The sequence below is a fragment of the Manacus vitellinus genome, unplaced genomic scaffold (genome assembly GCF_001715985.3).
Source record: "Manacus vitellinus isolate BGI_N305 unplaced genomic scaffold, ASM171598v3 scaffold_16_pilon, whole genome shotgun sequence".
NCBI lineage: Eukaryota > Metazoa > Chordata > Aves > Passeriformes > Pipridae > Manacus > Manacus vitellinus.
Window position 1 is genome coordinate 12310823 of NW_021939189.1, and position 25935 is coordinate 12336757.

A 25935-nucleotide genomic window follows, 5' to 3' on the forward strand; every position below is an offset into this window, starting at 1 on the left:
CTGGAGGGAAAAAGCTGCATGTTTCAAACACAGAAAAAGCAAAATGTGGGCAGAGGTGAAGACCTGAAGGGGCCAAATGAAGGAAGAAGAAGCAACAAGAGAGATCTGCAAGGATGTGTGAAGGCACACAGGAGTTTGCCCCCGCTGGCAGCTGTGCCCGGCTGGGAGGTGCTGCCACACACACCTACGAGCACGGGGTGGTTTGGGTTGGAAGGGATCCTACAGACCATCTCGATCCAACCTCCCTACACCTTCCCCAGCGAAGCCGGGTCCGACCCCACCACGCCGGGCCCGGGGTTCGGGGGCGGGGCCCGGAGCTCGGGGCGGGGCACGGAGCCTTTCGGGGGCGGGGCCGGAGCTCGGGGGCGGGGCCCGCTCCATGAGGCTTCCGCCCCGAGCCCGCGCCTGCGCTTCGCGGCTGGACTGCGGCTCCCGCCGCGTGCGCGCGGGCGGCAGGCCGCGGTCGGCTGAGGGAGCTGGTCCGGCGCGCCCGGTGAGCGGGGAGCGGCCCGCGGGACGGACGGGACGGGACGGGACGGGAACGGGGCGGTGGTTGCTGCGGCCGCAGGGTGCCGGGAGGGCCCCGGGCGACACGCGCTGCCGTCCGCCGCTAACCCGCGGCGCGGTGGGAGGCGCGGCGGGAGGGGCCGCGCCCGCGCCGGGAAGGAAGGAAAGACGGGGCTTTGTGGCGGCCCGCCCCCGCGGCCCCCGGCGGACACGGACCCCCGCTGGTGTTCGGAGGTCGGGGCTGGGGCAGGGCTTGGCAGCTGCCACGGGGTCGGTGGGCTGGGGCGTGAGAGGAGCTGGGCGGGGGGCGTGCCGGTGAGGGGGTGAGTGTTTGTTTAGCCGGCTCCCGACTTTGCCGCGGAACCCGAAAATGTGGCTTTGAAAGCTTCGCCTGTGGGTCTGGTCGGCGTAACCCTCGCAGTTCGCTCCATGTGTTTTGCCCCGGTTGCCCGGCGCTCGCTGACGGAGGGATGCCTTTCCGGGGCGGGGTGCGCTCCCTGCACCGGCTGCGGCCCCGGGCGGGGGGTGGCCGCTCCCGGCGGCGCTCGGCCTGTCCCGGCTGCGGGCACGGAGCGCTCGGAGGGCTGTTCCCAGCGCCTGTCAGCCCGTCTCTTTGTGGGTAGGCGCAGGTTGTGTTGAAAGTAATCGATGTTCTAGAGAGGTTGCTGTGTGCTTTGAGTTTGCTATAATGTACTGAATCAGTTAAAGTTTGGGGACTGTGTCAGGCGTACAGACCGTGATGTAAGGGAGAACCTGAAACTGGTTCGTACTCAGAAGTTTTCCTGAAGTAACATAATGGGAATGAAGTTAATTTCTTCTGCTGTCCTGTTCCAGGCTTGCAAGTTTCTCCACTTTTCTGCAGTAGATAGGAATATCTGAATGTTTCTATAAGCTTTCAGATAGCTTGCACCTGATGTTTCTTTTTGACTAAAACACCTGCAGGCAGTTCCTCCAGGAGGAGATACTGTGTATTAATGTCCATGGGCAGTAGATCTCTAATGAACATCCAGGTATTGTCTGAAAAAAAACGATGCCAAAACATCCCTCATCCTGGATGGTCAATAACTCCTGACTCAGTGTCGCTGCCCTGCATGTTGGGAGAGGGAATGGACAGCTGGAGTGGCGATTTCTGCCAGAGGAACTTCTCAGGGCAGGCAGTATCTGTGGTACCTGGGGTTTTTACCTTATCCTGGCCTTGTGTTTATTTAGGATCATAACAGCTGCCCTGCAGCAAGTTTGATGAGCGTGCCTGGAAGTGCCATGGAGATGGGTGTGCTGAACTGCTGCCACTTCCATGCCCTGTGCAGCTTGCCAAGTACAGGCTTCAGGGCTCCTGGCCCTGTCACCCTCGCCACTGCCTGGGCTGGGTGGGCATGTTCATTTAGCCCTGCAGTGTGGGTGACTGCTTTTCAAAAACAGGCACACAGGAGTAAGTTTTTATGGGACAATGCCAGCTTGACAGCTTAGCCATGAGTCAGAGCAACCTACCTGCAAGTTAACTGTGCCTTAGTACAGTGTCGTTGTATACAGGACATATAGAAGAGCAAAATGGGCCTTGTCTGGTTCCAGGTGGCCTCTGATACAGAGGAGGAGCTGGCAGGAAGTGCAAACACAGATGTGTTAAGATTTCCTTCAGCATGAAAGCATCTTTGTGGTCCATGTAGCTCCTCTGCAGTAGCTGTCTATCCCCATCCACTCCTCGGGTCACCTCGAGGACAAATGTGAAGTTGGGGAAGCCCAGTTTGCCATGTGTAAATCTTAGTGAATTGTCTCTGTGAACAGAATGAAGCCTCGGGCTTGCTTTTCTAGGAAAATAGCCCAGAATAGCTATTCCTTTCTGCCTGGAAAATACAATTTACCCTGACGAAAAGCTTAGGCAAAGATGAGCTGCCACCTGCTGGCTCCAGAAGGCTTTGGGCTGGGGGTTGTTTGCTGGATCCCTGAGCAGGAGAACCTGGATCCTGTGCCCTACCCCAGGCTGGAGTTTTGGGAGGCTCAGGTGGTTTTTTGAGAGCTTTCTGCTAAGAAAAGCAGCATTGGGCTGTTCAGCAGAGTTATCATAAGGGCATTAGAAAAACATCCTAAGGAACTTTCTGGGATTACGGTAATATTTATATCTACTAATTTTTCTCCTAGCTTTGGTAAGTAAAGATAGCTCTTTCAAGTGCAGCACATTCTTCACAAACAGTTCTGTATAATCTCACACACTGGAAAATAAAATTGTTGCCATCCTCGGGGTTCCCTGGGGAAATGCTCAGATTAGGCTCCTCCAAGGAGCTGGGATGGTCTGGGGCCCTGAGTGGTGCAGGAATGCTGACAGCCCTGTGGACCCCCCTGCTCTGGGCAGGGTTCACGCAGAGGCTGGGGGGAAGGAGGCTGGGGAGGAACAAATGAGATTAAAGTGAACTCTGTGAATGTGCTGGCCAAAACCAGCTCGGTTTGTTTTTCGTGATGTCGCTTCTATTTTAAAATCCAAGTCACGGAAACCATTTGCAGTGGACTTTAACAACCCTGGAGTTTCCTGTGGGCAATTTGTTTCTAAAGAGTTTCTCCTGTTAAGGTCCAAAGAAATCGTGTTCTTAAATATAATAGAAATTGGGGGGAGTGGGAGTTTTTAAAAGATAATTGGAAGCTTGCTATTTTTAGAATCTTTTGGTTTTTAAAACTATACTTTCGGAGAGGAGAAAACAAAAATATTTTAACTTATAGATAAGAGGTGTATAGAAGTTGCTTGACAGTCTTTCAGGGGATGATTCAGGTAATTATAAAATGGCCTAAATTAAAGTTACTGCTGTTTTCTTATTTCTTTAGTTCTTCATTGACTTCTCAGGTGAAGGAATAATGACAAGATTTTTGTCTCTGTGATGTCCAACAGAATTTCTTCATTTTTGGTTTTTCAAGTTGTCTTCTGCATAACAAACAGAGAATTGAAATTTGATGGACTGGAAGTGATGGCTTTGTTTCCATTTCCCTGAATGTTTCTTATGTGACTATGAAGTTGCTGAAGAAATTCCCCTTATACTTATATATCTGAAAAAGCCCTTTGGACTTTTAATATATGTAATGTTTTCATGGTAAAGCTGAGAAGGATACTTAGAAGAAAACTAGCTTGGCTCATCAAAAAAGGGCAAAGTATTTGCAAAGCCAAAATTGAGGGTTACAGTTTTGCCTGTGACTCTGCAGTAAGATCACACACATATATATAATGTGCCACAGGCCAAGTAACTGCTCTTTCTAAAAACTTGTAGTTTGTTCCTCATGTCTCTATGCAGAACTGCTGCAGTGAGTGGTGGAAAACAAACAGAGTACCAACTGTGTTTAATGGGTGGTGAAGGGCTTGTCTGATTAGATTAGGGCTTCAGCTGGCTTTTATACCCTTTTATGCAATGAGAATTCCTAACACCATGTTTTAAAACCCGATTTTTAGTATGTTATATGCTAGTGTTTTATATGCTGTGATTTCTTTTGTAGGGAATGTTTCTGAAAGTCATTACCCAGCAACCTCTGTGTAGTGCAGATGTGCTAGTCAATGCTGCCATCATAAAGTTTTAAAGGTTTGTCACATTGTGTGCTTTCATATTAAAAAAAAACATTACCTTTGATAGGTATTAAAAAATATGTTCAAAGCATGCATTTATATTTGGCAGGCCACATGTAGTTCTCTTCCTCTTGGTGAAGTGAAGACTCAGCTACAGAGAGATAGGGCTTTTTGTTCTGCTTCTTTATTTTTCATTTTGTGTGTGTGTGTCTGAACACTGTAGCTAAGGATTTGAAATGGCTACTTTGGTCTTATTACAGAAACAAGTGAGACCAAGGGCTGTGACCTGAACATTAATTAATGTATTACAAAAGATGAGTAGTTTTCCCATATGAAACATACCAGTGCAATAAATAAAAGGTAATTAATTCTGGATGGCAGCATTTTACAGCAATTAATGGAGAGGAAATACAGGCTACGTGAAGTAATGTATGGTTATGCAGTGCTGCTCTCTGTCAGAGTAAGGGCAGCATTATTCTGCAGCCTACTAACCATTCTGCTCTCTGTAATTACCTGTTAAGACTACACCTTTTAATATTTGAATGCAAATGGACATGCAGAAATGTGGTAAATAGCAAAGTCTTGATGTAGGGCTCAGACAGTGCAGCCTGGTCACAAACAATGCTGTGTAATCAGCTGCAGGAAATGTTTTCTCTTATGATAGTGTGTAATGGCTTGAACTGTCAGGAAGGGCAAAACATTAAGGCTCTAGGAATGAAAAGTTCTCATGCAGATTGTGTGGCATCTGCTGTCATCAGCTAATTGTCCATCAGCTGCTGTGCACCTGGAGAAACAAAGGCATTAGACTATTACCACTAGACTATGGAGAATTGTGGGAGGTGGCTCTCTTGGCCACACAGACACTCCTGAGTTACTTTTGGAACTTAGGAAAACATTGGTGTGCTGCTCTCTGCATTTTCTGCAGCCACCAAACTCGGATGCTCCTACCTCTGTAGCCTCTTGCAAAAGGTCCAGGCTCTTCCAACATGATTGGGTTTAGTTTGGAGGAAGCCAGACGGTGTTCTTTTTGATGGAATTTACTGTGAAATTGGGAATTCCTCCTGGTTTTTGTTATGTTCAAGAGAACTCTGTCTAAGCTGGTAGTTCAGCTTTGGAATTGTGTTCCATCGATGTCAGCTGTAGTTTACAAGTAAGCTCTAGTATTTATACCAGCAATATTTTTTAAAAAGAAGACATACTGAAAATAGCTGTAAATATATTCCTCATTCAGCTGTAGGTGTCGGTAGGGACTGAAAATTTACCGTTCTGGCAATGGCAATTGTTCAAACTAGATTTACTTTACAGGTACACTTGGCTGAATGGTGTGGATGAAGCTTTATGTGCTCATGTCTGTTTAGTGTCTCTGAATTAAAATGTCACTTTATGTAACTGTGGCAGCCAGGGAGACCTTCCTTGGTGTAAACAACTGAAGTGAAGGAATCCTCTAAGCAAGATTCCATGGTACAGTGTGTATGTATATACAGTCCTTCTTTTCGTTTTACTTAAGAGACAAAAGCTACATTGACCTGTTTTTGAAGGACATTGTAAGTGCAGGTTTGAAGTAATGCAGTTGTGTATGTGGTGTGAGCATCTGACCTGGAATGGGGCTACTGGAGAAGAAATAACATTTGCTTTGTGTCTGGTCTGTGTTGAGTATTTCTGTGGAGCCAAGAAAGCATTTAAGGAGACTAATGAGCCTGAATGTATGGATTTAGCTTTTGCTCCCCCAATACCTTATGGACTCTCTTGCTTACCTACAGAGAGTCATTCAAGTTACCTTCTTTTGTCTGTGTGCTCAGTCAACTTGAAGCAGGAGTGTGGCTGAACAAAATGAGAATCCTGTAACTTCTTTCAGAAAAACGAGAGGAAACAACTTGTCTGCTTCAACGCTGCTGGGATTAACTGTTTTTTTCCAAGACAAATGCTAAAAAATTCTGACGTTAAAAAAAAGGTTCCTTGCACTCTGCTTGTCCAGGAGAAGTGCTGTATAGACTGTACATCTTTTGAAGGACCCTGATTTTGTCCAAGTATAATATTTAGAGAGCAGTTACACAGTCTGTCTTTACTTTTAATTTTAAAAAAAAAAAAATTTTTTTTTTTTGTAGGATTGACTGGAGTGCTGCTGCTTAGGAGCTGTATTTCCTGCGCTTTTCATCAAGGTATTTTGATTTTCCTTGTACAGAACAGAATGTTGCTTCAATGGTAGTTCTATAATTAACTCGGAGGCAAACTTCCTCTGTTTCCTCTGTAGGTAATATGCAGGGATATGAGTCAGTAATAACCAATTAGCTTGTTTATAGAGTTCTCCTTAACTGCCCTCAACTGCAGCAGCAACAATAAATGAGGAGCATCTTAACTCTTCTTTTGGCTGCATTATCTGCAATCAAAATAACCATCTGCATAAAAGCCACTGGTGTTAACTGGATTCATAAATACTAGGTATAGTTGGTATCTCCTCCCTCCTATCCTACAGCCTGCCCTGCTCTGTGGGAATTATGGCCTTGGAGTTCTCGTTGAGAAGACTGGGAACTGACTTTCATCTGGCAGTAGATGTGGCTTGGTTACTGATGGAAAAGGGCAAGGCAGGACAGGATTCTCCTCAGTGGAGAAGGAAGGTGTACACAGCTTCCATGTGCTCCTTGGCTGCTGTAGGGTAACAGATATGACTACTGGATGAAAAGCTTTCCTTTCAGAGATGTATTTGGAGGTTGAAGATGCTTTGTAACTGGGATATTTACCTTAACTATGGTTATTTGTTTTTAAACATTTTTTTCATAGATCTGGTTAAGAATTAAGAGTTGGACTTTGAAGTATTTGAGCAACTTGCTACGGCCCAAGTCATGACGCTCCCATTTCGAAAGGACTTGGACAAGTACAAAGATCTCGATGAGGATGAAATTCTTGGCAAACTTTCAGAAGAAGAACTGAAACAACTGGAAAATGTTTTGGATGATCTTGATCCTGAGGTAGGCATTAGCCAAAAGAAGTTTTATTTCTTTCATTTGTTCCATAACTTGGGTAAAATAAGTTGAGTCTTTGTATGACATACTTTTGGACAGAGCTTTTTCCTAGTCTGCTGGTGATCTTACATATATATACATGTGTATAATGTTTATTTCCTGTTTGCAAGGGACTGCAATAGAGGAGAATGGAAGAAAGGATAGTCATGAGGAGCTTTCTGGGCTTTATTTATAAATAAAAATTGCTCTTTGTCATGTTCTTGAAAAGAAAGTTTATTTAGAAAGGCTTGTTTAACTTTCCTGTTTCCAATAAACAGCCCTTTTGCATCCATTTTTATTTTACTGCTTCTACTGTTAGAGTTTGATGGGAGAGGCAGGGTGCTGACCTCTGCTGAAGATTCCTGGTCCTGTGTCTGGTAGTCTGTATCTGTCACTGTCCTCATGCTGACTTTGTAAAGAGAAAGCAAATAATTACTGAGCTCCTGAATGATTCTGTCAGCATGGGGTATTGAAATATTGGGATATTAGAGCTTTCTGCTATAATGAGCTGAGTTGTCCTCTACTGATACTGCAGCTAATGTCAGACTCCAAGACTTGTGTTTTCACCTAGTGGTTCTCTGTTTTTCCTTTAAGATTAAGTTCAATCTTGATGTTTAGGGATCAGTTAAGAATATTATGATCACCTATTTTGTTGTACTGCAAGATATTATTGATCTTTTAATTGCCTTTGGCTTTATGGGCATTTTAACAGGGGAGAACTGGCAAAAGAGATTGGTTGTCTTTTTTAAAAGAGTGTGAATTCCTATACATTCTGTTCTTTCCTTACTAATATCCTCTTTTTTTTTTCTCTTTAGTTAAAATATGTTCATCATATCAAAGAAACACCCCACTTTGAGTCAGGTCAAAAGGTAGCAATACTCTGTGTTAAATGCGAAACAATAGTAGAGTCAGTTGTCTTAAAGACTTAGAAACATATAAGTAAATGATAGAGGAAGTAGGCTTTTACTGAATGTCTAAACTGGAAATAGCTGAGTTTTATTTCCTACTGCTCATTTAAACAGTGCTCATTCTAGAAACGAAATTCAAATTAACTAGCAAATCGAGTGCTGGAAGTTATTGTAAAGAATTGCTTCAGTGCTATTCAGAGGGCAGTGTACTGTATTTTACATTGCATTCTCTGTGTCTAAAGAACAGGTTACGTTGTGTCCTCCCATGCCCCAAAAAAAGGAAGTTGGCAGGGGATCAGAGTTTGCCTGAAAAGGATGTCTCAGGTTTGAACCTTGCGGAGAGGGAGAAGGAAGAGGGAAATGAAACTAAGCAGGTGTTCCCCCAGACTTTCTAAGCTGTTCTTGTTTGCTCCATTTGTTTTGCAGAATGCTCTCCTGCCCGCAGGCTTCCGGCAGAAGGACCAGACTGCAAAGAAGGCCTCAGGTCCCTTCGACCGGGAGCGGCTCCTGGCGTACTTGGAGAAGCAGGCGCTCGAGCACAAAGACAGGGAGGACTATGTGCCTTTTACAAGAGAAAAGAAAGGTAACACCACCCTTTCCGGTGCAAGTGGTTATGAAATCCCTGAAGTGGACCAGCCAGAACTGCTGTGAACCAAATTTTATTGGAGCACTGGCAGCTCTAGTGCTTTTTAACTCGCGGTGTTCCCAAGCGAGTGCTGCTGTGCAGAGGCAGGAGGCTTCCTGTTCAGGCATTTTGTGCCTCTGGAGCTGGTGTGCTGTTTGTATGTAGCACAGGAAGGAAATAAGGCTCAAAGATTTTATCATGAATTGCCAAGTTCTGATGGGGATGGGATCCTCAAAGTAAGAGCTAACCCTGATTTGCGTCAATAATAACAAATGCTGTCATTGTGCCTGTGGCTTGTGCCTTGTGCTAAACACAGACAGCAGCCTTTGTAATACTGTGTTGAATTAGAAAAATAGCAGTTGAGCAGTGTCGTGGGAGACACAGTAATGTTCAAAGATGCTGTAGGCTGACAAGGCCAGACAAGTGGTGTATGCAGTCATGTTGTTTTTCTAGTGTCCTTACTGAAAGGTTTAATAAGATTGCATAGTTAGTACTAACTAATTACATATTTAACATCACAACAAGTTTTGAAATCTGGCAGTGGTTTGTGGTCTAAAAACCATGGACATGTTATTAAAGCCAGGGATTAGAAATTTTTGCTTTGGATCTGATATTCTCATTGACTTGATGGGAGCATTTGCCTTTCAAGAGAAAATTAAATAATAATGTGCTTCTTAAATATTGTAAGAATAACTTCATATTTTTCCCATAAAACAAGAGTTCCCAAATCTGCTGTGCCTTACAAAACAGTATTGGTAAGGACAGAAACTCCCAGAGCTGTGCTGGGTACATGTGCATAGGAGGAGGCCTTTAGCTGTCACCACAAGTGTTTGAGTGCTTATGAATCCGGGCTTGTCTGAACCTTCCCTAGCAGCAGGGGCAGATCTGCTGCACTAAGACTTCAGCAAATTGTTGCTAAGCTGTATTCCAGCTGCCCAAGATGAACAGGCTCCTCTTTTCTTAAGGGTTTGAAACCCTTTAATTCTACTTATGATTCTCTGACATGAATCATAGCTTATTTCAGATTTGAGTCTTCATTCATCTACTGAGTTTCTCTATAAGATAGCAGTGTATATTTGGTGAAAATTTTCTTGGGCATATTTGCATTTTCTCTGCCTGTGCCAGGTACTTGACAATGCTGGTGCCTTTCTACTTTTTCCTTGAAGTAATAGAGGGATTATGACTTTACAATGTGCTGCACTCTGTGTATGATGTACTACTTCCTTCATACGCTGTGTTTTACCTTAGTTTGAAGTTTAACACCACTTGTGTTGAGATAACTGTGACACTTCTTTGCTGACAGGATCTGTAAGAGTAACTGAGATAAGGATATTGCAACGTACTGAATGCAGAAGGTACTCATAGCAGCAGGTAGGGTGCCTTATGGTTCAGATAGGTGGTTCTCTACAGTCAGCTTACATATACATGCACAAGTATTTGTTTGGGTGGATAAAATCTGTGAGAATCGTGTAGAAAAACAGAAGGGACCAGCTGTAACGTAGATCTTGGTTAAGAAAGATCAAATGTCATTTCCTCTATGTAATAAAGTATTACTAAACAGCAGTGTGTCTGCATGTTGCAATGAGTCATACCAGTTTAGTTAGTAAAATTTCCTGTATCTCTTGGAAAAAAAAAAAAAGTTGCTGTTTAATAACTTTTTTCCACCATTTATTTTAATGCCATAGAAGAAGAGAAAATAATACGAAACATGGAATGGAGCTTACTTTCATTAAAACTAAAAATGTGGAAACAAATGTTTTGTGTGGAAATTCATGCTCTGGTAAATGGGCAGGAGGCAAGAAGGCCAAGCTCATTTTGTAGTAGGTGAGGGATAATCTTTTCTTTTCCCCTCATGGAAATATTATGGTTCAGCTGTGACTTGCTGCCATGTTTGTATCATTTTGCACAAAAATGGCAAATCTATGTAACTTAATCTTTTAAATCAAGAAATCATTATATTTATGTAGATTTAGAACTTGGAAAGAATATGAAGTAAAACTTAATACATGTGTAAGGTTTTTTTATGTAGAGGGAGCTTGTATCCTAATGTGCTTTTCTTTAATACTAAAAGAAAAAAATAACAAACAACTAGGCTGGATAATAATTTTTCTCTTTGACTAGAACAATGTATTATGGAGAAATGCTAAAAACATTGTAGAATAGGGGTAGGTGAAAATCTTGCCTGATTCTCCTGTCAATTGAGAAGAAAACTGACAAATGCATCCTTCAGTTCCAGAGATTTTGGGAGGAGAGAGATGGATTTGAACTGCAGGTATTTTCTTGGTGCCATTTTTTGGGTCAGGATTTGCTAAAACATTTCTGTGTACCTGGCTGGTCTTGTTGCTCTAACTTGGCCTAATTATTCATTTCATGGAGTAAGAAGGGGCAAATCTATCCTTCTCTCTCCCTATTCTATTTTAGTAGAACTGATGTCCTGCATGGTGATTTGACCAGCAGATTTATCCAAGAAGCTTATCCTGGGTTAATTTTAGCCATCCTGGCTTGCTGCCGATCCTGGTAACCTTGTTTTCCTACTACAGTGTAAAGGGAAATCCTCTCTTCCAGGTGTCCCAAGTACCTCATTTTGGGGTAAGCATGTTATTAAAGCACTGTTGCATCTCTTTCAGTGATAGAGGATGTGATTTCTCCCAAGTCTTTGGAACCTCTCTTTTATTTTGTGCTATGAAATGTAGAAGATCTGAAATAATGTAAAGCGTCCTCCTGTAGTGAGATGAACAGTGCTAAAGTAATGTGAAGTTTAACAATCCCTAAATGATATCCTATTCCATTTTTCCAGTGCCTGATTTTGTTTCTAAAAGTGTCAGTAAAAATTTACTTTGTTTTTAAACATGATTTAATGATTTAAGTCACATTCTGTTCCAATTAAGTGTTGAACCATACAGTAAAGCATTGTTCAACAGATTCATGAGAGCAATGTGGTAATAATTGCAACAAAACTAGCTTTGTCTTAATCTGTGCATGGAAGTATGTCATAAAGATTTTACAAGGCATACTGCAAGCAGAAGGATCTCTCATGCAAACAGTAAAGGCTTTAGTGCTGGAGACTGTTGCCCCTGAAAGTGTTCCACTTGTCTGACCAGTGCTCCCCACTTCTCTAGGAACAGCAAAACAACTGAATTATTGCACCTGAGATAAAAACATATCTAAGATCAGTCATGTACTTTGTGCTGTATAATGGAAGGCATTAGCAAAGTATTATGTAAACTAAACTTTGCATTTCTAGCCTTTGCACTTTCCTAATTGTAGCCTATTCTTCCAACTTTCCCTTTTTATTCCTGCCAGGTATGTTTGTTCTGGGTAAATTGGCAGGATTCAATGATCTCAGAGGTTTTTTCCAACCTAGCTGATTCTGTGATTCTCTGATTCTGCTTTAATGCTTGGGGCTTGTTGAAGTTTGAGGGGTTTGTTTGTTTGTTTTTTGTTTTGTTTTGATTTGTCTGTATCACCCAGAAAGTGTTGTTAGGCTCAAACTGTGGCTGACTAGAGCTCTTTTGTTGCCACCCTGCTCAGTTTGTTGCTCAGAATCACCACTGCCTTCTGCTGCAACAGGATTTGGGATGCTGTGTTCTCTGTTTGCCACTGAATCCCTGCTCTTTAAAGAAGTGTGTTACATGTTGTGAAGTAAAGCTAATATCCTGTAGGAGCTTTGCAGAAAGAGCTTGTGGGATTGACATTCTCCATACAAGAGCACTAGAACAAAGTAACATATGATACTCCAACCTTAATGTAAAACAGTTTTCTAACTCACTGCTCTGTGGTCTGTAATCAGATAATGAATAACAGTTCTGTTTCTGCAGTAAGATACTGAGGAAGTCACTTGTATGTTGAATTTAAAAAAATTAGTATTAAATTGTGCTCACAATTTAATGAACTTAAGTCTCTCACATAGTAAGAATTGGAGATGGATGAAGTGTGGATTATACAGATTTCTGAACTGAGGAGACTTTAAGGAACATAAGATGTAAGGAATATATCAGATGTTACTTTTCTTCATGAAGCCACTGATGAGAAAAACTTGTATTCAGTTGTCCTGAGGTAACACTTGATTCATTTCCACAAATGGAGTACTGTAAAAGAGGATTTTAGACTTTCTTCTGCTGTGTAAAGTGTGGCTGCTTGCTGGAATGGGGGAAGGACTGTGGGATGTGTGAGAATAGTACCAGCAATATGCAGTGGTGGCCCCATTGAACAGCCCTGATTTCTGCAACATGTTGAGCCCCACCTTGGATACTGTGAGTCTGTGTATGAAATGTCCAGGGCACTTCAACAAACAGCATCCAGTGTTCCTGCCTTTTGAGCAATACAGTTGTGTGGAACGTGGGACTGCAAATTTATTCTGTAGCAGATAAAGCCTGTGACTTAATCCTGGGATGTGCGTCATCTAACATTTTAGCTTAAAGGCATAGAAGACCTGAATATATAATTATTACAAAAATGATGTGAACATCTCTGAAATTTGCCTCTTTGTGTTGTATTGCTTAATCTTTGCAATATCCTTGTCAGCTGAGAAGGAGGATGTCATGTTCCTTCATGTAATCAAATCCCTGCTATTTGGAAGTGTTCCACTTGAGGGCCAGGAAAGCTGTACATCTCATGGGCTGCACAGATGTGTAGTGGTTTCTGGTTTTTTTTTATTTAAAGCTTGCATTAGTGAGGGAGGAAGGGAATTGCCAAACTATCTTGGCAGCAGGCCTTGAGTTAGATCATTGTCCCCAGAGACACAGGGGTCTTATCCCTTTTGAAGTAAGTTCATTACTAGAAGTGGGGAGTGGGGAAGGACCTGCTTTTGTGTGTGCATTGTAAACCTCTGAATTCTGGGCTAGGATGACATGAAGCCAATGAATGAGAGATTATGTACACAAGGGTGTGACCTGTTTTATAACAAAAACTGCTCCTGACTCAGTTCATATGACTGGAGTTGGCTGCAGTGAACATTTCTGGAGGGCAGTGGCTTTTAACATTTTTGCTTTATTAAAAACTGAATATACTTTTCTCTCTCTTCAGGTTTTCTTAAGAGTCAGGCACATATGTATAAATTTAGTCTTACTCTTAGAAAGCAAATGTTTAGAACCAGACGTTCCTAACCTATGAATTTAAGAATTACTTAAAAGCAACATCAGGAAAAGTAGCTCTTTTTTTGTAAGTACTGTGTGATGAAGCAGACAGAAAGCTGATCTAGGTTGAAATACATTTTTGCAAAATTGCTTTTAAATGAGATTGATTTCCTTCTGCTCTCTGCCTGCTCCACTAATGCTGCAGAGAGGATGGCTGTTTCATGGGTTAATGAAAACCTTGTCAAACATTCTTGTATCTCTTCTGAAAATTACAATTAAAGTTGAAAGTTATTTTCTCCTCAATAGGTGATGCTGGTAAAATAAAATGGTAGAAACATACTGTATCAATTATATTAAAATAACCTGCAACATCTACTACCTAAGCCTTTACTTTATGAAAGTTGTCTTTTAATCCTGAATCACCACAAACAGTTTCTTTTGCACTGTCCATGAAAGCTGAGATATGGGTGGTAATACATGTCAGCTGCATTCAGCTACTGTTTGGAGTCATTACAGTTACATAAGGAGTTTTATTTTCTGCTTCTAAATATGGATAATGACCATTTATACAAGTTTCCAAAGAGATAGCAACCCAGGAACAAAAATACTGTGTTGCTAGCAACAGATCTTGATCATCAGACTGTGTTGTCAGAGAAAAACCTGATGTACTTCTTTGTAATCTATGCTAGAGGTAAGGCATTAACTTCCTTTAAGAAGAAAATGAACCACAACTACTTTACTCTAGGATGGGAACTTGAATAGAGAGAGGGGAGATGGATGGGGTTTGTGATGCCTGTGTCTACTGTGGGACACAGGACCTGGCTTCAGCATTGCTTCCCACCAGTGGTGAAACCAAAATCCCACTTCATTTCCCCTAAATAAAACTGAAACATCCCTATAAAGCTTTGTGTCACTGGGAGGTATTCAAAAATGCTAAACTTAGTCTTAGCCCAAGCATGTAACAAGATAAACTTGTGAGCAGTACCAGGGGAAAAAAATCTTAAGTCTCTGGCTTCTGCCCAGGAGGTCTGTAATCATGTAATTGGGATGAGCTAGGGTGATTCCTGTGTGGAAATATTGTATAACTATGGATATGGAAGAGGGTGGGTTCCTGAATTAGAACTGAGACTTCATAGGAAGACTATCAACACCACTTCCTACCCCAGGAAATAACAAAAGGAAGTGGAACCTCTTTCCCATAGCTCTTTCTGCTGATAGCTCAGGCAACTTGGAAAGTCTGAAAAACTTTAATAATTGTTAAGATTTGATTCATGGTTGTCTAGTTTTGAATTACTTCTACCAAATGTATGAGTACCAGAGCTTTTACTTACCAAGTTAATTTGCCCAGAACCTAAGCACACCTTACCTCTCCTGGGCTCTTACCCAGTGGTAGATTTCTGTGTTCTGAAAGGCCAGTTCTAAACCATTCACAGCTGAACTGTTAGAATATCTTGCTTGTATTCTGATTTCCTACCCTAACTTTTCAGCTGAAGATATATGCAGGAATTATGGTAACTACACAGACCTCTACTTAAAATGCATGTCTTCTAAAGTAACTTTTCTTATTACTTCCTGTAATAACTAAAAAGTTGCTGGTATTACTGTTGCTTCTTTTGCCATTGAATCTTCCACGGCCTTTCTAAGTATCATTTCAGGAAACAATGTCATTGCCAGAGAAATCTGTTATCTTGTTTTGTGCTGTTCACAAACCATGGTTTTCTCAAGCATCTTGGGCATCTCTTTTTTTACTTCAGAACTGAGTTCACATCTGAAATTAGAAATTATCATGTATGCTGTAAAAACTGCACTGAATAGGCAGGTCTGTGATTTCAGGTAATTCTTTGATATACTCTCTCATTCAGGTTAAAGTTCTGCCTGGGTCCCTTCCTCCTTTGAGAGGATACAGGTCATTGTTCTCTAGCGATACTAAATCTTTTTAGACACTTTTTCTAGACTGTTTAAAAGGTATAATGGAGGCTTATAGGTTACTTTTGAATCCTTAGGAGAATTAAATAAGATTGGAGTCATGATACAGACTCATGAAAATTTATTCTCTTTATGCTCTTTCCTCATCTCTGACTTGCAAAAACAGAAGAAACCTCATTCCTTTTTGCTGTCTGTGATGCTCTTCTCAGGATTTACTAAATATAATATGTATTCTTTAGATACAGAACAATTTAAAAATAAGTACATAACACAAAGTAACATCAGACTTTTCATTTTGTTTACTGCAGGGAAAATATTTATCCCCAAGCAAAAACCTGTACAGTCTTTTGCAGAAGAAAAATTCTCTCTTGATCCAGAACTGGAGGAAGCCTTGACCAGTGCCACAGACACAGAATTAGGTGACCTTGCAGGTTAGTTTTTTTTGAAGTATGAATGGGCCAGTGCATCTTTAGACAAGAAAGATCTATAATCAATGTGGTAGTGTATTTATCTGACCTCAGGAAGTTGTAGTTGTGATAGAAACTATATCATGTTATATGCCAACTTCCTTGTAGCGTTTCAACTTTGGTGATTTGTGATAATTTATAGGAAGGTAAATTATTTTGGCCTGCAAAAGATACCTGATTTTCAAACTCAAAACCTTTAAATCCATTCCTGAGACTTCCTGGGTTTTGTTGTGTAGGTGACTGCTTTTTCTTGTGTATAAGAATGTGTTGTTTTGTACCTGTGTTCCTAAAGCTTCATTTTGTGACTGAATAGCACTTTTAACTTTGAAGCTGGAACCTGATGAGGTCAAATTTTTCTAAGATATGGAAGCCAACTAAAAAGTCTATAATTAATTTTTTTTCTACTTTTTAAAATTATTAAGGTATTGAATGGCTTCTTGCACTGTTAACTGGATGTTGTACGGACATCAGTTTTTGTTATTTAAAGGAACCTTCATCTGAGCTGAATTAGTCAGGAACAATAAAAATGCTTTTTTGCTGTTTCTCTTTTTCCTTTTACAGCTATACTGGGAATGTCCAACTTGATAACAAACAATCAGTTCTGTGATGTAGTAGGAAGCAGTAATGGGATTGACAAAGACAGCTTCTCAAGTAAGTGTTTGTATGCAAGTGCTGGAAAAATTAATTCTTTGTACTGCACGCAGTTACTATTGCATTAACTATTTTCTGTTGCACCAACATTCTTTTAGACTCTTTAGTCTTAGTCTGGAAATGTGTATGTCTATAACATTTTCTAATTGAGTTCTGGAATTACAATATACGTACACTAAACTGCAGTTAAGTCACTTTTTGGTGACAAAAGTAGGCATAAACATGCATTGTGTGTGTTGCTTTTTAGGTTTTATATTTGTGTTTGCAGTTCAACTTCTGTGTGCTTTCTGAAAAAAGCTGGTGTGCAATAAAAGCTGAAAGGCTGTAAAGACCTTTGGAAAAGGATTGAACTTTATGAAAGTATTTCAGGAGAGGATGGTGTGCTTTTTGTGTGGGGGAGAGATGTAAAGACTGATGAAATGATCTTTAAATACAGTAAATATTTAGTATATGTATCATTTATTCACAGTGAATGTATGCAACTTGTTTGATTACACTTAAATGCCTTACTTTTCAGATATAGTAAAAGGTGAAAAAATGTTGCCTGTTTTTGATGAACCACCAAATCCCACAAATGTGGAGGAGACGCTGCAAAGGATTAAAGATAATGATTCTCGTCTTGTTGAAGTTAATTTAAATAACATTAAGGTAATTACCTGAAGCCTGCAGTAAATATGCTGCTTTTTCTCAGTAGAAGACACTTTAAGCTGCAAAACTCTCTAAGAGAGCATGAGAGGCTTATTTTAAGTACAGCAGCCTTTTTGCTAAACGTTGCAATATGTATAAGCTCAGAAACCTGGAGCTAAACCGATAAGCCATCTTGGTTGCTTTTGCCAAATGTGGATTTAAAAAGTCTTAGACTTTCTTACTGCCAGCCCAGATTTCTGTTGCTGCCAAGTTGGCAGCAGTTCACTGTTGTGAACTACTTTTTTGAATCCTTTGTCCTTGATGGAGCAACATGCTCTCAGTTATTGCAGTTGCAAACAAAGTTATATTTGTACCTGACATGCTTCTGATTCTTGTACAAAAGAGCTGTTGGCCGTTAGGGCAGCTTCTGAGTGTAACAGTTGTGGTTTTAAATGTGACAAACTTTTGTATATTTGCTTGAAAGAAAACAGAACTGTAGCACTGCTGACTTACAGTGCAGACAGCAGTGACAGCCTTGTCAGCAGCCAAGGCTACTTGTTTCACTTACTAAAGGAAGAAAATAAAATACTTGGTTTAAGAATACTGTATTATACATAAATGCTAGCCAAAATAGCTGCCTAAAAAGGCAACAGATCAAAATTCCTGATATAATAAACTGAGAAATTTGCTACCCTAATTAATTATCTAAAATTATTCCTTTTAAGCTTGGTTGATACTACCCTGTAAAAATTATTGCTTTATAGAATTGGTGACCCTTGTAGGCATTGCATCTTTACTGTGAGACTGCTCAAGACCAGTGATAGTTAATATTATAGGACATTTTGCTGTAAAAAGAATAAGATAATGAAAGAAGCTGGGGGGGGGAAACTTACATATCTCAAGAGAGTAAAATGCTATTTTTAATTCAAGAACATACCAATTCCAACGCTGAAAGAATTTGCAAAAGCCTTAGAAACCAACACACATGTGAAGAATTTTAGCCTGGCAGCCACCCGAAGCAATGATCCTGTTGCTGTTGTAAGTATCTTGATAATGTGCTGAAGTGGGGTGCAAGGGAAGTTAGGATGGAAAGGCAGTGGTAAGGGATTGAATTTAATCCATTTTAAATGATGAGGGATGAAAATGATTACATTCTGTTACACTGTAAAGTATGTTTTCTTTAACAAACCTTTGTTGTGTCAAAGTTGGTAAATGGTTACAAGCAGACTAATATGCAGCAATGCATCACCTGTGAGATGAGTGAGAATTCTTGTTTCCAGTCCCTTCCCCCTGACTTTTCATTTTGCTAATCTTTCTTGTTTTTCTTTCTTTCATAATTGTTTAGTTCATTCCAGTAGCCAATAGTGTATTCAAAATTAATTTGCAAGAAGCACATTAGAGAACTGAAAAAGCTCATAATATTTTTTAGGTAACTAGAGTTTTAGTTGAAGAAAATTGTAAAATACTTGTTTCTGTGATCTCCCTGCTACCAAAGATTTGCTTAAAGCATTGGTATATGCAGCATAATATTAGTCAAAGTATCTAGTTTGATACAGTTTAAACTAATTTATCATCAGGTCTTGGTTTTTTCTATGTTGAATCAAAAGCAGTGCCTTATTTATTTGCAAAGAAAGAGGTAAGAAAACAAAACTAATTGTTTTGACAGAACAATCCTTTGCATTTGTTTTAATTTCAAATTAAAAAGGAATCTAGTTTGAAAGACAGCATTAAATAAGCAAATGAACATTTGAAAGCTTTGGTTTTGGGTCAATTAAAAAGTTCTTTTCAACAGGAGTGAAACAGAATGTAATAAAAATCTATAAATGCTTCTTTTTTTGGGTGTGGTTTTTGTTGGGTTTCTTTGCATTGTGACTGGATAGAAAAAAATGTACAGGGTATGATTTTTATGACAGTAAGCCTCAGCAGTCAGCTATTCTTGTTTTCTTCCTTTCTCAGAAGTAGGGTCAGGTATATTTCCATAAAAGTGCTTTTAGCTACATGCTGGTACTGTGCTTAGAGCTTTGAATTTTACCTCTTCCTACCAAATCTGTAGGCACAAGCATTCTGAAAGTCAGATCTCCTGTTTACAAATTAACCATATCCAGTTCTTTCAGCTAACTAACGCCCTCTCTTTGGCCTTCACTTAACAGCTTGCATTACTCATTGTAGGCTGTGAAGGCTTACAAAATGGAATTGGTCCAATATGCTAATTTCAGACAATTTATATTCTGTGTAGCTTTTTAGTTTGTAACAAGAGAAAGACAGGCCTTTTCTTGACTCAATACTATTTAAAAAGGAAATGTAGATAATTGAATGGTTGAAGATTAGATGGTTGAAGATTCAGTTCAGTCTCAAGTGAAAGCTTGGAAAGTTACACCATGTACTGATGAACTTGTTGCTCCTATGGAAATGATTATTTCTATGTCTGTGATGTACTGTAGCAAAATTCAAAAGTTTAATGATACTTTCTTACATTCAAAGGCTCTTGCAGAAATGTTGAGAGTAAACACAAAATTGAAAAGTTTAAACATAGAATCAAACTTCATCACTGGAGTTGGAATTCTGGCACTAGTTGATGCACTGAAAGACAATGAAACGTTGACAGAGATCAAAATTGATAATCAGGTAAGTGAGGTGGTGGTGGTGATATCAAAGCTAAAACCAGCCAGTCCTAGTTGACTGAATATTTTTGGAAGACAGCTTGTGATAAACTTTTCAAAATATTTTATGTTTAATATCTTAACACCCTCCATAATTGCCCTTAAGATTCTCGGAAGCACACAGCTGAAGTTGATTCCAGGTCACTTCTGTGCTTCCTGGTGCTTTGAAGTGCACAAACATATTTTGTGACCTTCTGCCTATTCAATTAATCATAATGAAGCTGAGTGTTTATTGACTGATTTGGTTAAAGTATTCTGATCTCTTTTAGAATGAACACATATAAGCTCTGTTGTCTTTGTGTACCTTTTATTTTAACAGAGGCAGCAGCTGGGCACACTTGCAGAAGTAGAAATTGCCAAAATGCTTGAAGAAAACACCAAGATCCTCAAATTCGGATACCATTTCACACAACAGGGACCTCGAGCCAGGGCAGCTGCAGCTATCACAAAAAATAATGATTTGGGTAAGACCTGTCAGTAGAGACTGACTATTAACTGAATGTGTGTGTGGCACAGGCTTTAAAGGTGTCTGGTTATTCTGCTTCTCCCTTGACAAAACCAGGATAGCACAATGTTAGATCAGTTTAAGGTTTCTCCTGTGCTGTACTCCTACTCTTTTATTGCTGCTTGATGTTCTCTGTTTTGCTGCAGGGTGTTCAGGTATATGAGTTGAGGGTCTTTAACATAGTCTAGAACAAGAACATTCAAATTCCATGTGAGTTGTGGCAAAAGGAGTGAAAATAATAGTTTTGATTGTTCAGTTTTATTCAGATGAGATCCACTGCTTCTTTAAAAGCAATACTGGAAATGAACAGTGTAGGATGCCCTGTTGAATGCCAGTACATCCTGTCACGTGCAGAGGCTGGCACTGGGTCATCTCTTCTGGTCATGCACAAGTACCATCCCTGCCTCTCGAGCTGGTAGCAGTGGCATCTTTATTTGCTGCAGTCAGTTTTGTTGGAGCTCATCTGTTAGAATCCTAACTAAATGGATCAGCAGAAAATCGGTTAATAATGTAGCACATGAATGGAAATCGTTTGTATAATGTCAAATACTTGTAGTACTCCACTGCAAGATAATGTGGTCCATCTGTTTAAATAGAATTGCATTTTAAAACTCTATTTAATTAAATCTTCTGTCTTTAGGTGCTTTGTGGTAAAGATTATACGTCTCATCAGCATGAAAATGGGCCAGGCAGTTTAGTAGCAGTAGCAGTAGTTCAGGAATATATTAGAGGGAATGACATAGGAAATTGGAATTTGGTTTAAAGATCTGCTTCCCCTCTGAGTAAAGGTTAAAGTTGAGGAGAACAGCTCTGAAAGATATGGAGGAGGAGTAACTAGAAAAGAGCACAGAGAGAGAAGAAAGGCATTCAGACACTCTATAACTGTTTCTCAAAATAGATTCTAAACCAGTTATTTGTCATAATGCTTCAGGTGTCTTTTTACTTTCTAAGGTTTCTCTTCTCACTAGTTCTCTTGTTAGTGCTTGACTGTTGTAAATCTATTTTTCTATTGATATCTTGCCTTTTTTTCTTTGCTTTCTTAGTCAGGAGTATGTGAGTAAAAGTTTCTGCAAATACCTTTTCATCTCTCCAGCCGTGAAGCTACAGAGACAGGTCACTCTGAATACCCAGCTGGGTATTCAGCACTGAAACTCAGATGTTCCAAGTCTCTCATCTCTGTCTTTGTACGTTTCTTCCAAAAAAATAGTCTGCATCTACATCTTCTTTCTCTCTTGCTTACACTGTGTTGTACCACTTCCCTGTTCTTTGTCTGAAACTGCACCTGTTGCTTTTAACTGCATGATTGGAGAAGTCTAAGGTTCGAAATTCTTTCCTCTGTTCTTGCAATTTGATGAAAGCAGGTGTGAATAACTTCTGTCACCTACTTTCCAATGAGTGGCTTTGAGAACAGAATCACTTTCTTTGTATATAGATGTGCTTGCTAGACTTTTAAAAATAAAATGGAGATGGCCTATATAATTTGTAAGACCCGTAGCCTTGTTTATGTCTGCACAGAAAAGGAAAACGTAATTTGATAAGGTGAAAAAAAATAGCAAAAATAATACAAATATTTAGGAAAACTCCAGTCATTCAGTCTAATATAGCATGTGAGCTTTTAGTGATTTTATTCACAAATTTTTATTGCTCTTGCATTTTCTAACAATTAAATGTTTTATTAATAAATGGAATGTTTTAGGCTATTGAATGTAATATCTTCTCTGTGTGTATAAATTGTGTTAGATATACTGTGAAACTCTTGCACTGTTTCCTTTGAAGCCATATAAACTTAATTTAGCACTAGAAAACTGCAATGAAAAAAAAGAGTACTGGCTAAATCTGCTTACCAGACATAAGATGATTAATGTTTCCCACAAGTCTTTCCTTGCAAGTGTTTGCAACTGTTTGTGAATAAGGTAATAAGCCCTGCTGAAGCATAAGCTTGAAATGATGCATTGCACTAAGTGTTCAGTACCTTAAGTTGTACTGTGTGAAACCTCGGGTGGCAAATAAATGTTCATGTTGTAGAAATACAAAAAACAGTTACCATGATAAAATAGCAACACTTTTTTTTTTGTCTCTCTCTTGTTGCAGTTCGCAAGAGAAGGGTCGAAGGAGACAATTAGCAATCCTGCTGTCAAAACCCGGTGGAGTCATCACGGTCAGCACCGTGGGCTTTGGCAATCTGGGACTACATTGACCTGGCTTAGAAGGGAAAAGACTGGAAACCCCATTCCTTTAAAAGCAAAGCTATATAATCTGCTGGTATGCATCACGTTTTTCATGGAGACACAGTAACTGCACCAGTCTCTGTACCATGGTTTTTGACTGGGTTTTTTTTTTTAAGAACTTTTTTTGTATTTCAAGACTTCGGCTGAGCTTTCTACTTAAAATATAATTGCAAATCAATAGTATAATTGTCTGTAGTCAAAGAATGGGACATTTAAGGTCATTGAGAAGATAATGACCCAATTAAAATGTTTGTTAGAAAATCCGGGGGTGCTTATTTACGTGGAGGGGTGTGTCTATTCCTGAAAACAATGGGTTAGTGATAAGGGATTCTTCACCCAACAGCTGGACTCACTGTGTAGAGCTGTTCAGCTTTGTTCATATGCACTGAAGAGAAATCTTTCACAGCAATGTTATTTGTAATTCTACTGTTTTATTTTTTATTCGTTCTTGATACTGTGAGTAAGTTTAAAGACATCCCTTTAAGGCAAACCAAAATAAATGGGCTAAGGACTTCTCCCAAGAGATTAGAGGGACTCATACAAAAGACTTGCAAAAAAAAAAAATTAGGAGCCTTGCAAAATGACAGGTTTTTTTATTACACCTAAATCCTTTAAGTATTTTTCAGAAGTGTGTCTTGCTCTGTATCTAAACTGGATATATTTTTAGACTGATTTCATGTGTTCATCAACATTATTTAGTTTATATTCTTTGTTTAAAAATCTTTATCTACATTCACAAGTATCAATTTCTCTAGAAGTAGTGGACATGCATATTTTAAATTCTGCATAACTGTACAGGAGGAGCAACCTTAAGTGTAAAACCACTGACCTAAATTGCTGGCAAATGAAAAATCCTTTATTTGAAGCTGTTGTATTAAGCTATTTGTACTTCATATAAATCTATCATTTTTTAATACTGAAGTAACACTTTTGAGAAAGGATTTTTCTATTTTACTTATGTCTCGATGTTGGAACACTACCTAAGACATGCAAAAATTAATCAATCTGTAGTGTCAGATCTGTATGATGTAGTAATTATTAAAGTATTTAAAGTTGTTTAAGCGAACTAATAAGGCAACAAGAATCACTTCAACTTCTGCACATAATCACAATACACTTCTTTGAAATAATATAAAAACCTAGAGGCTTTTTGGTTAGGTCTGCTTGGACTGTCCTGTACTAGTTTGCTTTGAGGTCACAAAAATGTTCTAAAGGACTGCTTGGCTATATTTATAGCAACAGAGAATTCAACTGACAATTCTTTTCATTCAGAGATCTTAATGTGGTGAGCTTTTATGTATAGAAAATGTATTTACGTGGAGGGGACTGAGATGTTTGCATCAGTTTGTATATACCATAAGAACCTAACAGAGCAAGTCTCTGACACTGTGCCCACATTGTAATTTGCTGCAAATCTTGTTTTGGAACTTTAAAGACAGACTTTATTCCAGAGGTGACTTCGAATTTTACTGCAACAGTGAATATTAAACTATAGTGCCTTCAATGAGGATGTATATAATTGGTTTATACGTGTGGAAGAACTTTTTTTTTCCTATTTCAAAATCAGCCTTTTATTAGAATTACAAATAAATATGTGCTCTTCAAAACAACTTGGAATTAATTCTCTTAAAACCAAAGACTATACTTACTATAACCTTGAAAAAACTAGGAGTGATCTGATGAGTAACAAAAAGGGCTTCTTTTGGGTTTAGCTTTCGTAAATTTCTGAGAACTTTATAGATTTTGTAATTTAAGTTCCTATACAGTGTGCATAAAGTCACATTTAAGTGTCTTTTTTTACAGGTAGTGCTGTATAAAGATGGCCAAAGCATGTCATGTGCTGAGTTGCCTAAAGCTGTACTTTACTTTTTATTTGCTATGCACCATAATCATTTTGTGTCAAAAAACAGGCTGTGATGTCTTCCTTCATTTGTTGAAGGGCTGCCATATTCAGAGAATCTGTTCACGTATTGTGATTCTATGATGACTTATTTTATCATTATCTAACAAGATTAGACAGTTATCTCCTACTTGAAAATTAAGGACAAAATTGAAAGGCTGGATTATGGAAATGATAGCCCAAATCCCTTCCTTACTTTTGTTAAATCAAGTTCAGCTGTTTAATTATTTACATCCTAATCAAAGGCAGGGGCTTTTAAGATGCAGGTGTCCTGTCACCGGCGATAGTAGTGGACCTTAATAATTGGTTTAGCTCTGTAGACAGCAGGTAAGAATTTGACTTTGTCAGCACTTTAAGGACAGGTATCTGACAGACTGGGCATAGAAAACTTTGTTGTTTTGGTATGGTGCATGGAACAAATAACAACAATCACTTTTGTGCCTGCAATGTGTATCCTGTTTGGAATAAATGAGGGAATTCAGTCTGTAGCCAGGAATCATAAACGGTCTCAACAAGTCAAGTGGACGCTCTGATGTCGTGCTGTAGGTGTGGTGAGATCCTGTGTATGACTTCATTGATTCTGAGTGAGAGAGTGGTATTGCTTTGATAACCACTTACCAGAGACACAAGGTCTTTTTTCTAAGAGATGATTTTTTTTTCATATGGATTGTTTTTCAGCCTAAATGAAGAAGTCAAATGACTGCATATATTGATTCTGTTGGTTCCCAGCTAAGCATGGAAACATAGCCTATAATTCAAAGCAATTATCTATTACTGTTGTATTTTAAAGAAATAGCCTCATTCTCTCTACAGCTTGAGTAATCTTGTGTTTGTAAGCTACAAACAAGCAAGTGTTCAATTTAAATTTCCATTGAGGAAACATGCATTGAGTTTTTTAGCCTATCAGCACTATATGCTGTCAGATTGTAAACCAGTAAACGCTGTGGATGATTAAAGTACTGTATTCTTGTTGTGGTTTGGGGGGTTTGTTTGTTTGCTTTTTTCAATAGTACACTGACTTGCTCGAAACTGACCCATGTGTTTATGTTGTGTCAAAGCAACACCTGTCCTTCTCCAGAAGGAAAGTGAGTGGAGTGACGGCGGTGGAATGAAGGGCTGGTGCTGTGGAGCGGGGTTTCACTCCGCACAAGCGGGCCCTGAGGGGTGCGGCGGGGCGTGAGGCTGCTTTGTGCAGCTGTGGTTCAGCCGCACCGGGCGGTGCAGGGAGGAGGTGGAGACGGGCAAACAGGATCCCTTTCTTTGAGCCTGGGCGAGTTCTCGCCTCCCTCAGGCGCCGGAGCCCACACGGACACGGCCCC

General features: G+C 39.7%; 1 protein-coding gene across 3 annotated transcripts; it reads left to right on the forward strand.

The window, feature by feature from the left end:
• The first annotated feature begins 3742 nt into the window (after window positions 1-3742).
• On the forward strand, window positions 3743-25595 carry LOC103760650 (tropomodulin-3). Of its 3 annotated transcripts, none has more exons than XR_001920275.2 (11): window positions 3743-6204; window positions 6824-7011; window positions 8379-8535; window positions 15887-16009; window positions 16607-16696; window positions 17214-17344; window positions 18254-18361; window positions 19805-19948; window positions 20303-20447; window positions 21532-21672; window positions 22580-25595. XR_001920275.2 is itself a non-coding variant. In XM_018069758.2 (11 exons), the coding sequence occupies exons 3-11, from the start codon at window positions 6886-6888 to the stop codon at window positions 22609-22611; spliced, it is 1056 nt and encodes a 351-aa protein (XP_017925247.1). In that variant the 5' UTR covers window positions 3746-4061; window positions 6151-6204; window positions 6824-6885; the 3' UTR covers window positions 22612-25595. The 3 variants fall into 3 exon arrangements, 2 of the variants coding, with proteins under 2 accessions (XP_017925247.1, XP_017925246.1); XM_018069758.2 differs by lacking the exon at window positions 21532-21672 and having other exon boundaries at window positions 3746-4061; window positions 6151-6204; XM_018069757.2 differs by lacking the exon at window positions 21532-21672 and having other exon boundaries at window positions 3746-6204.
• Window positions 25596-25935: the final 340 nt, after the last annotated feature.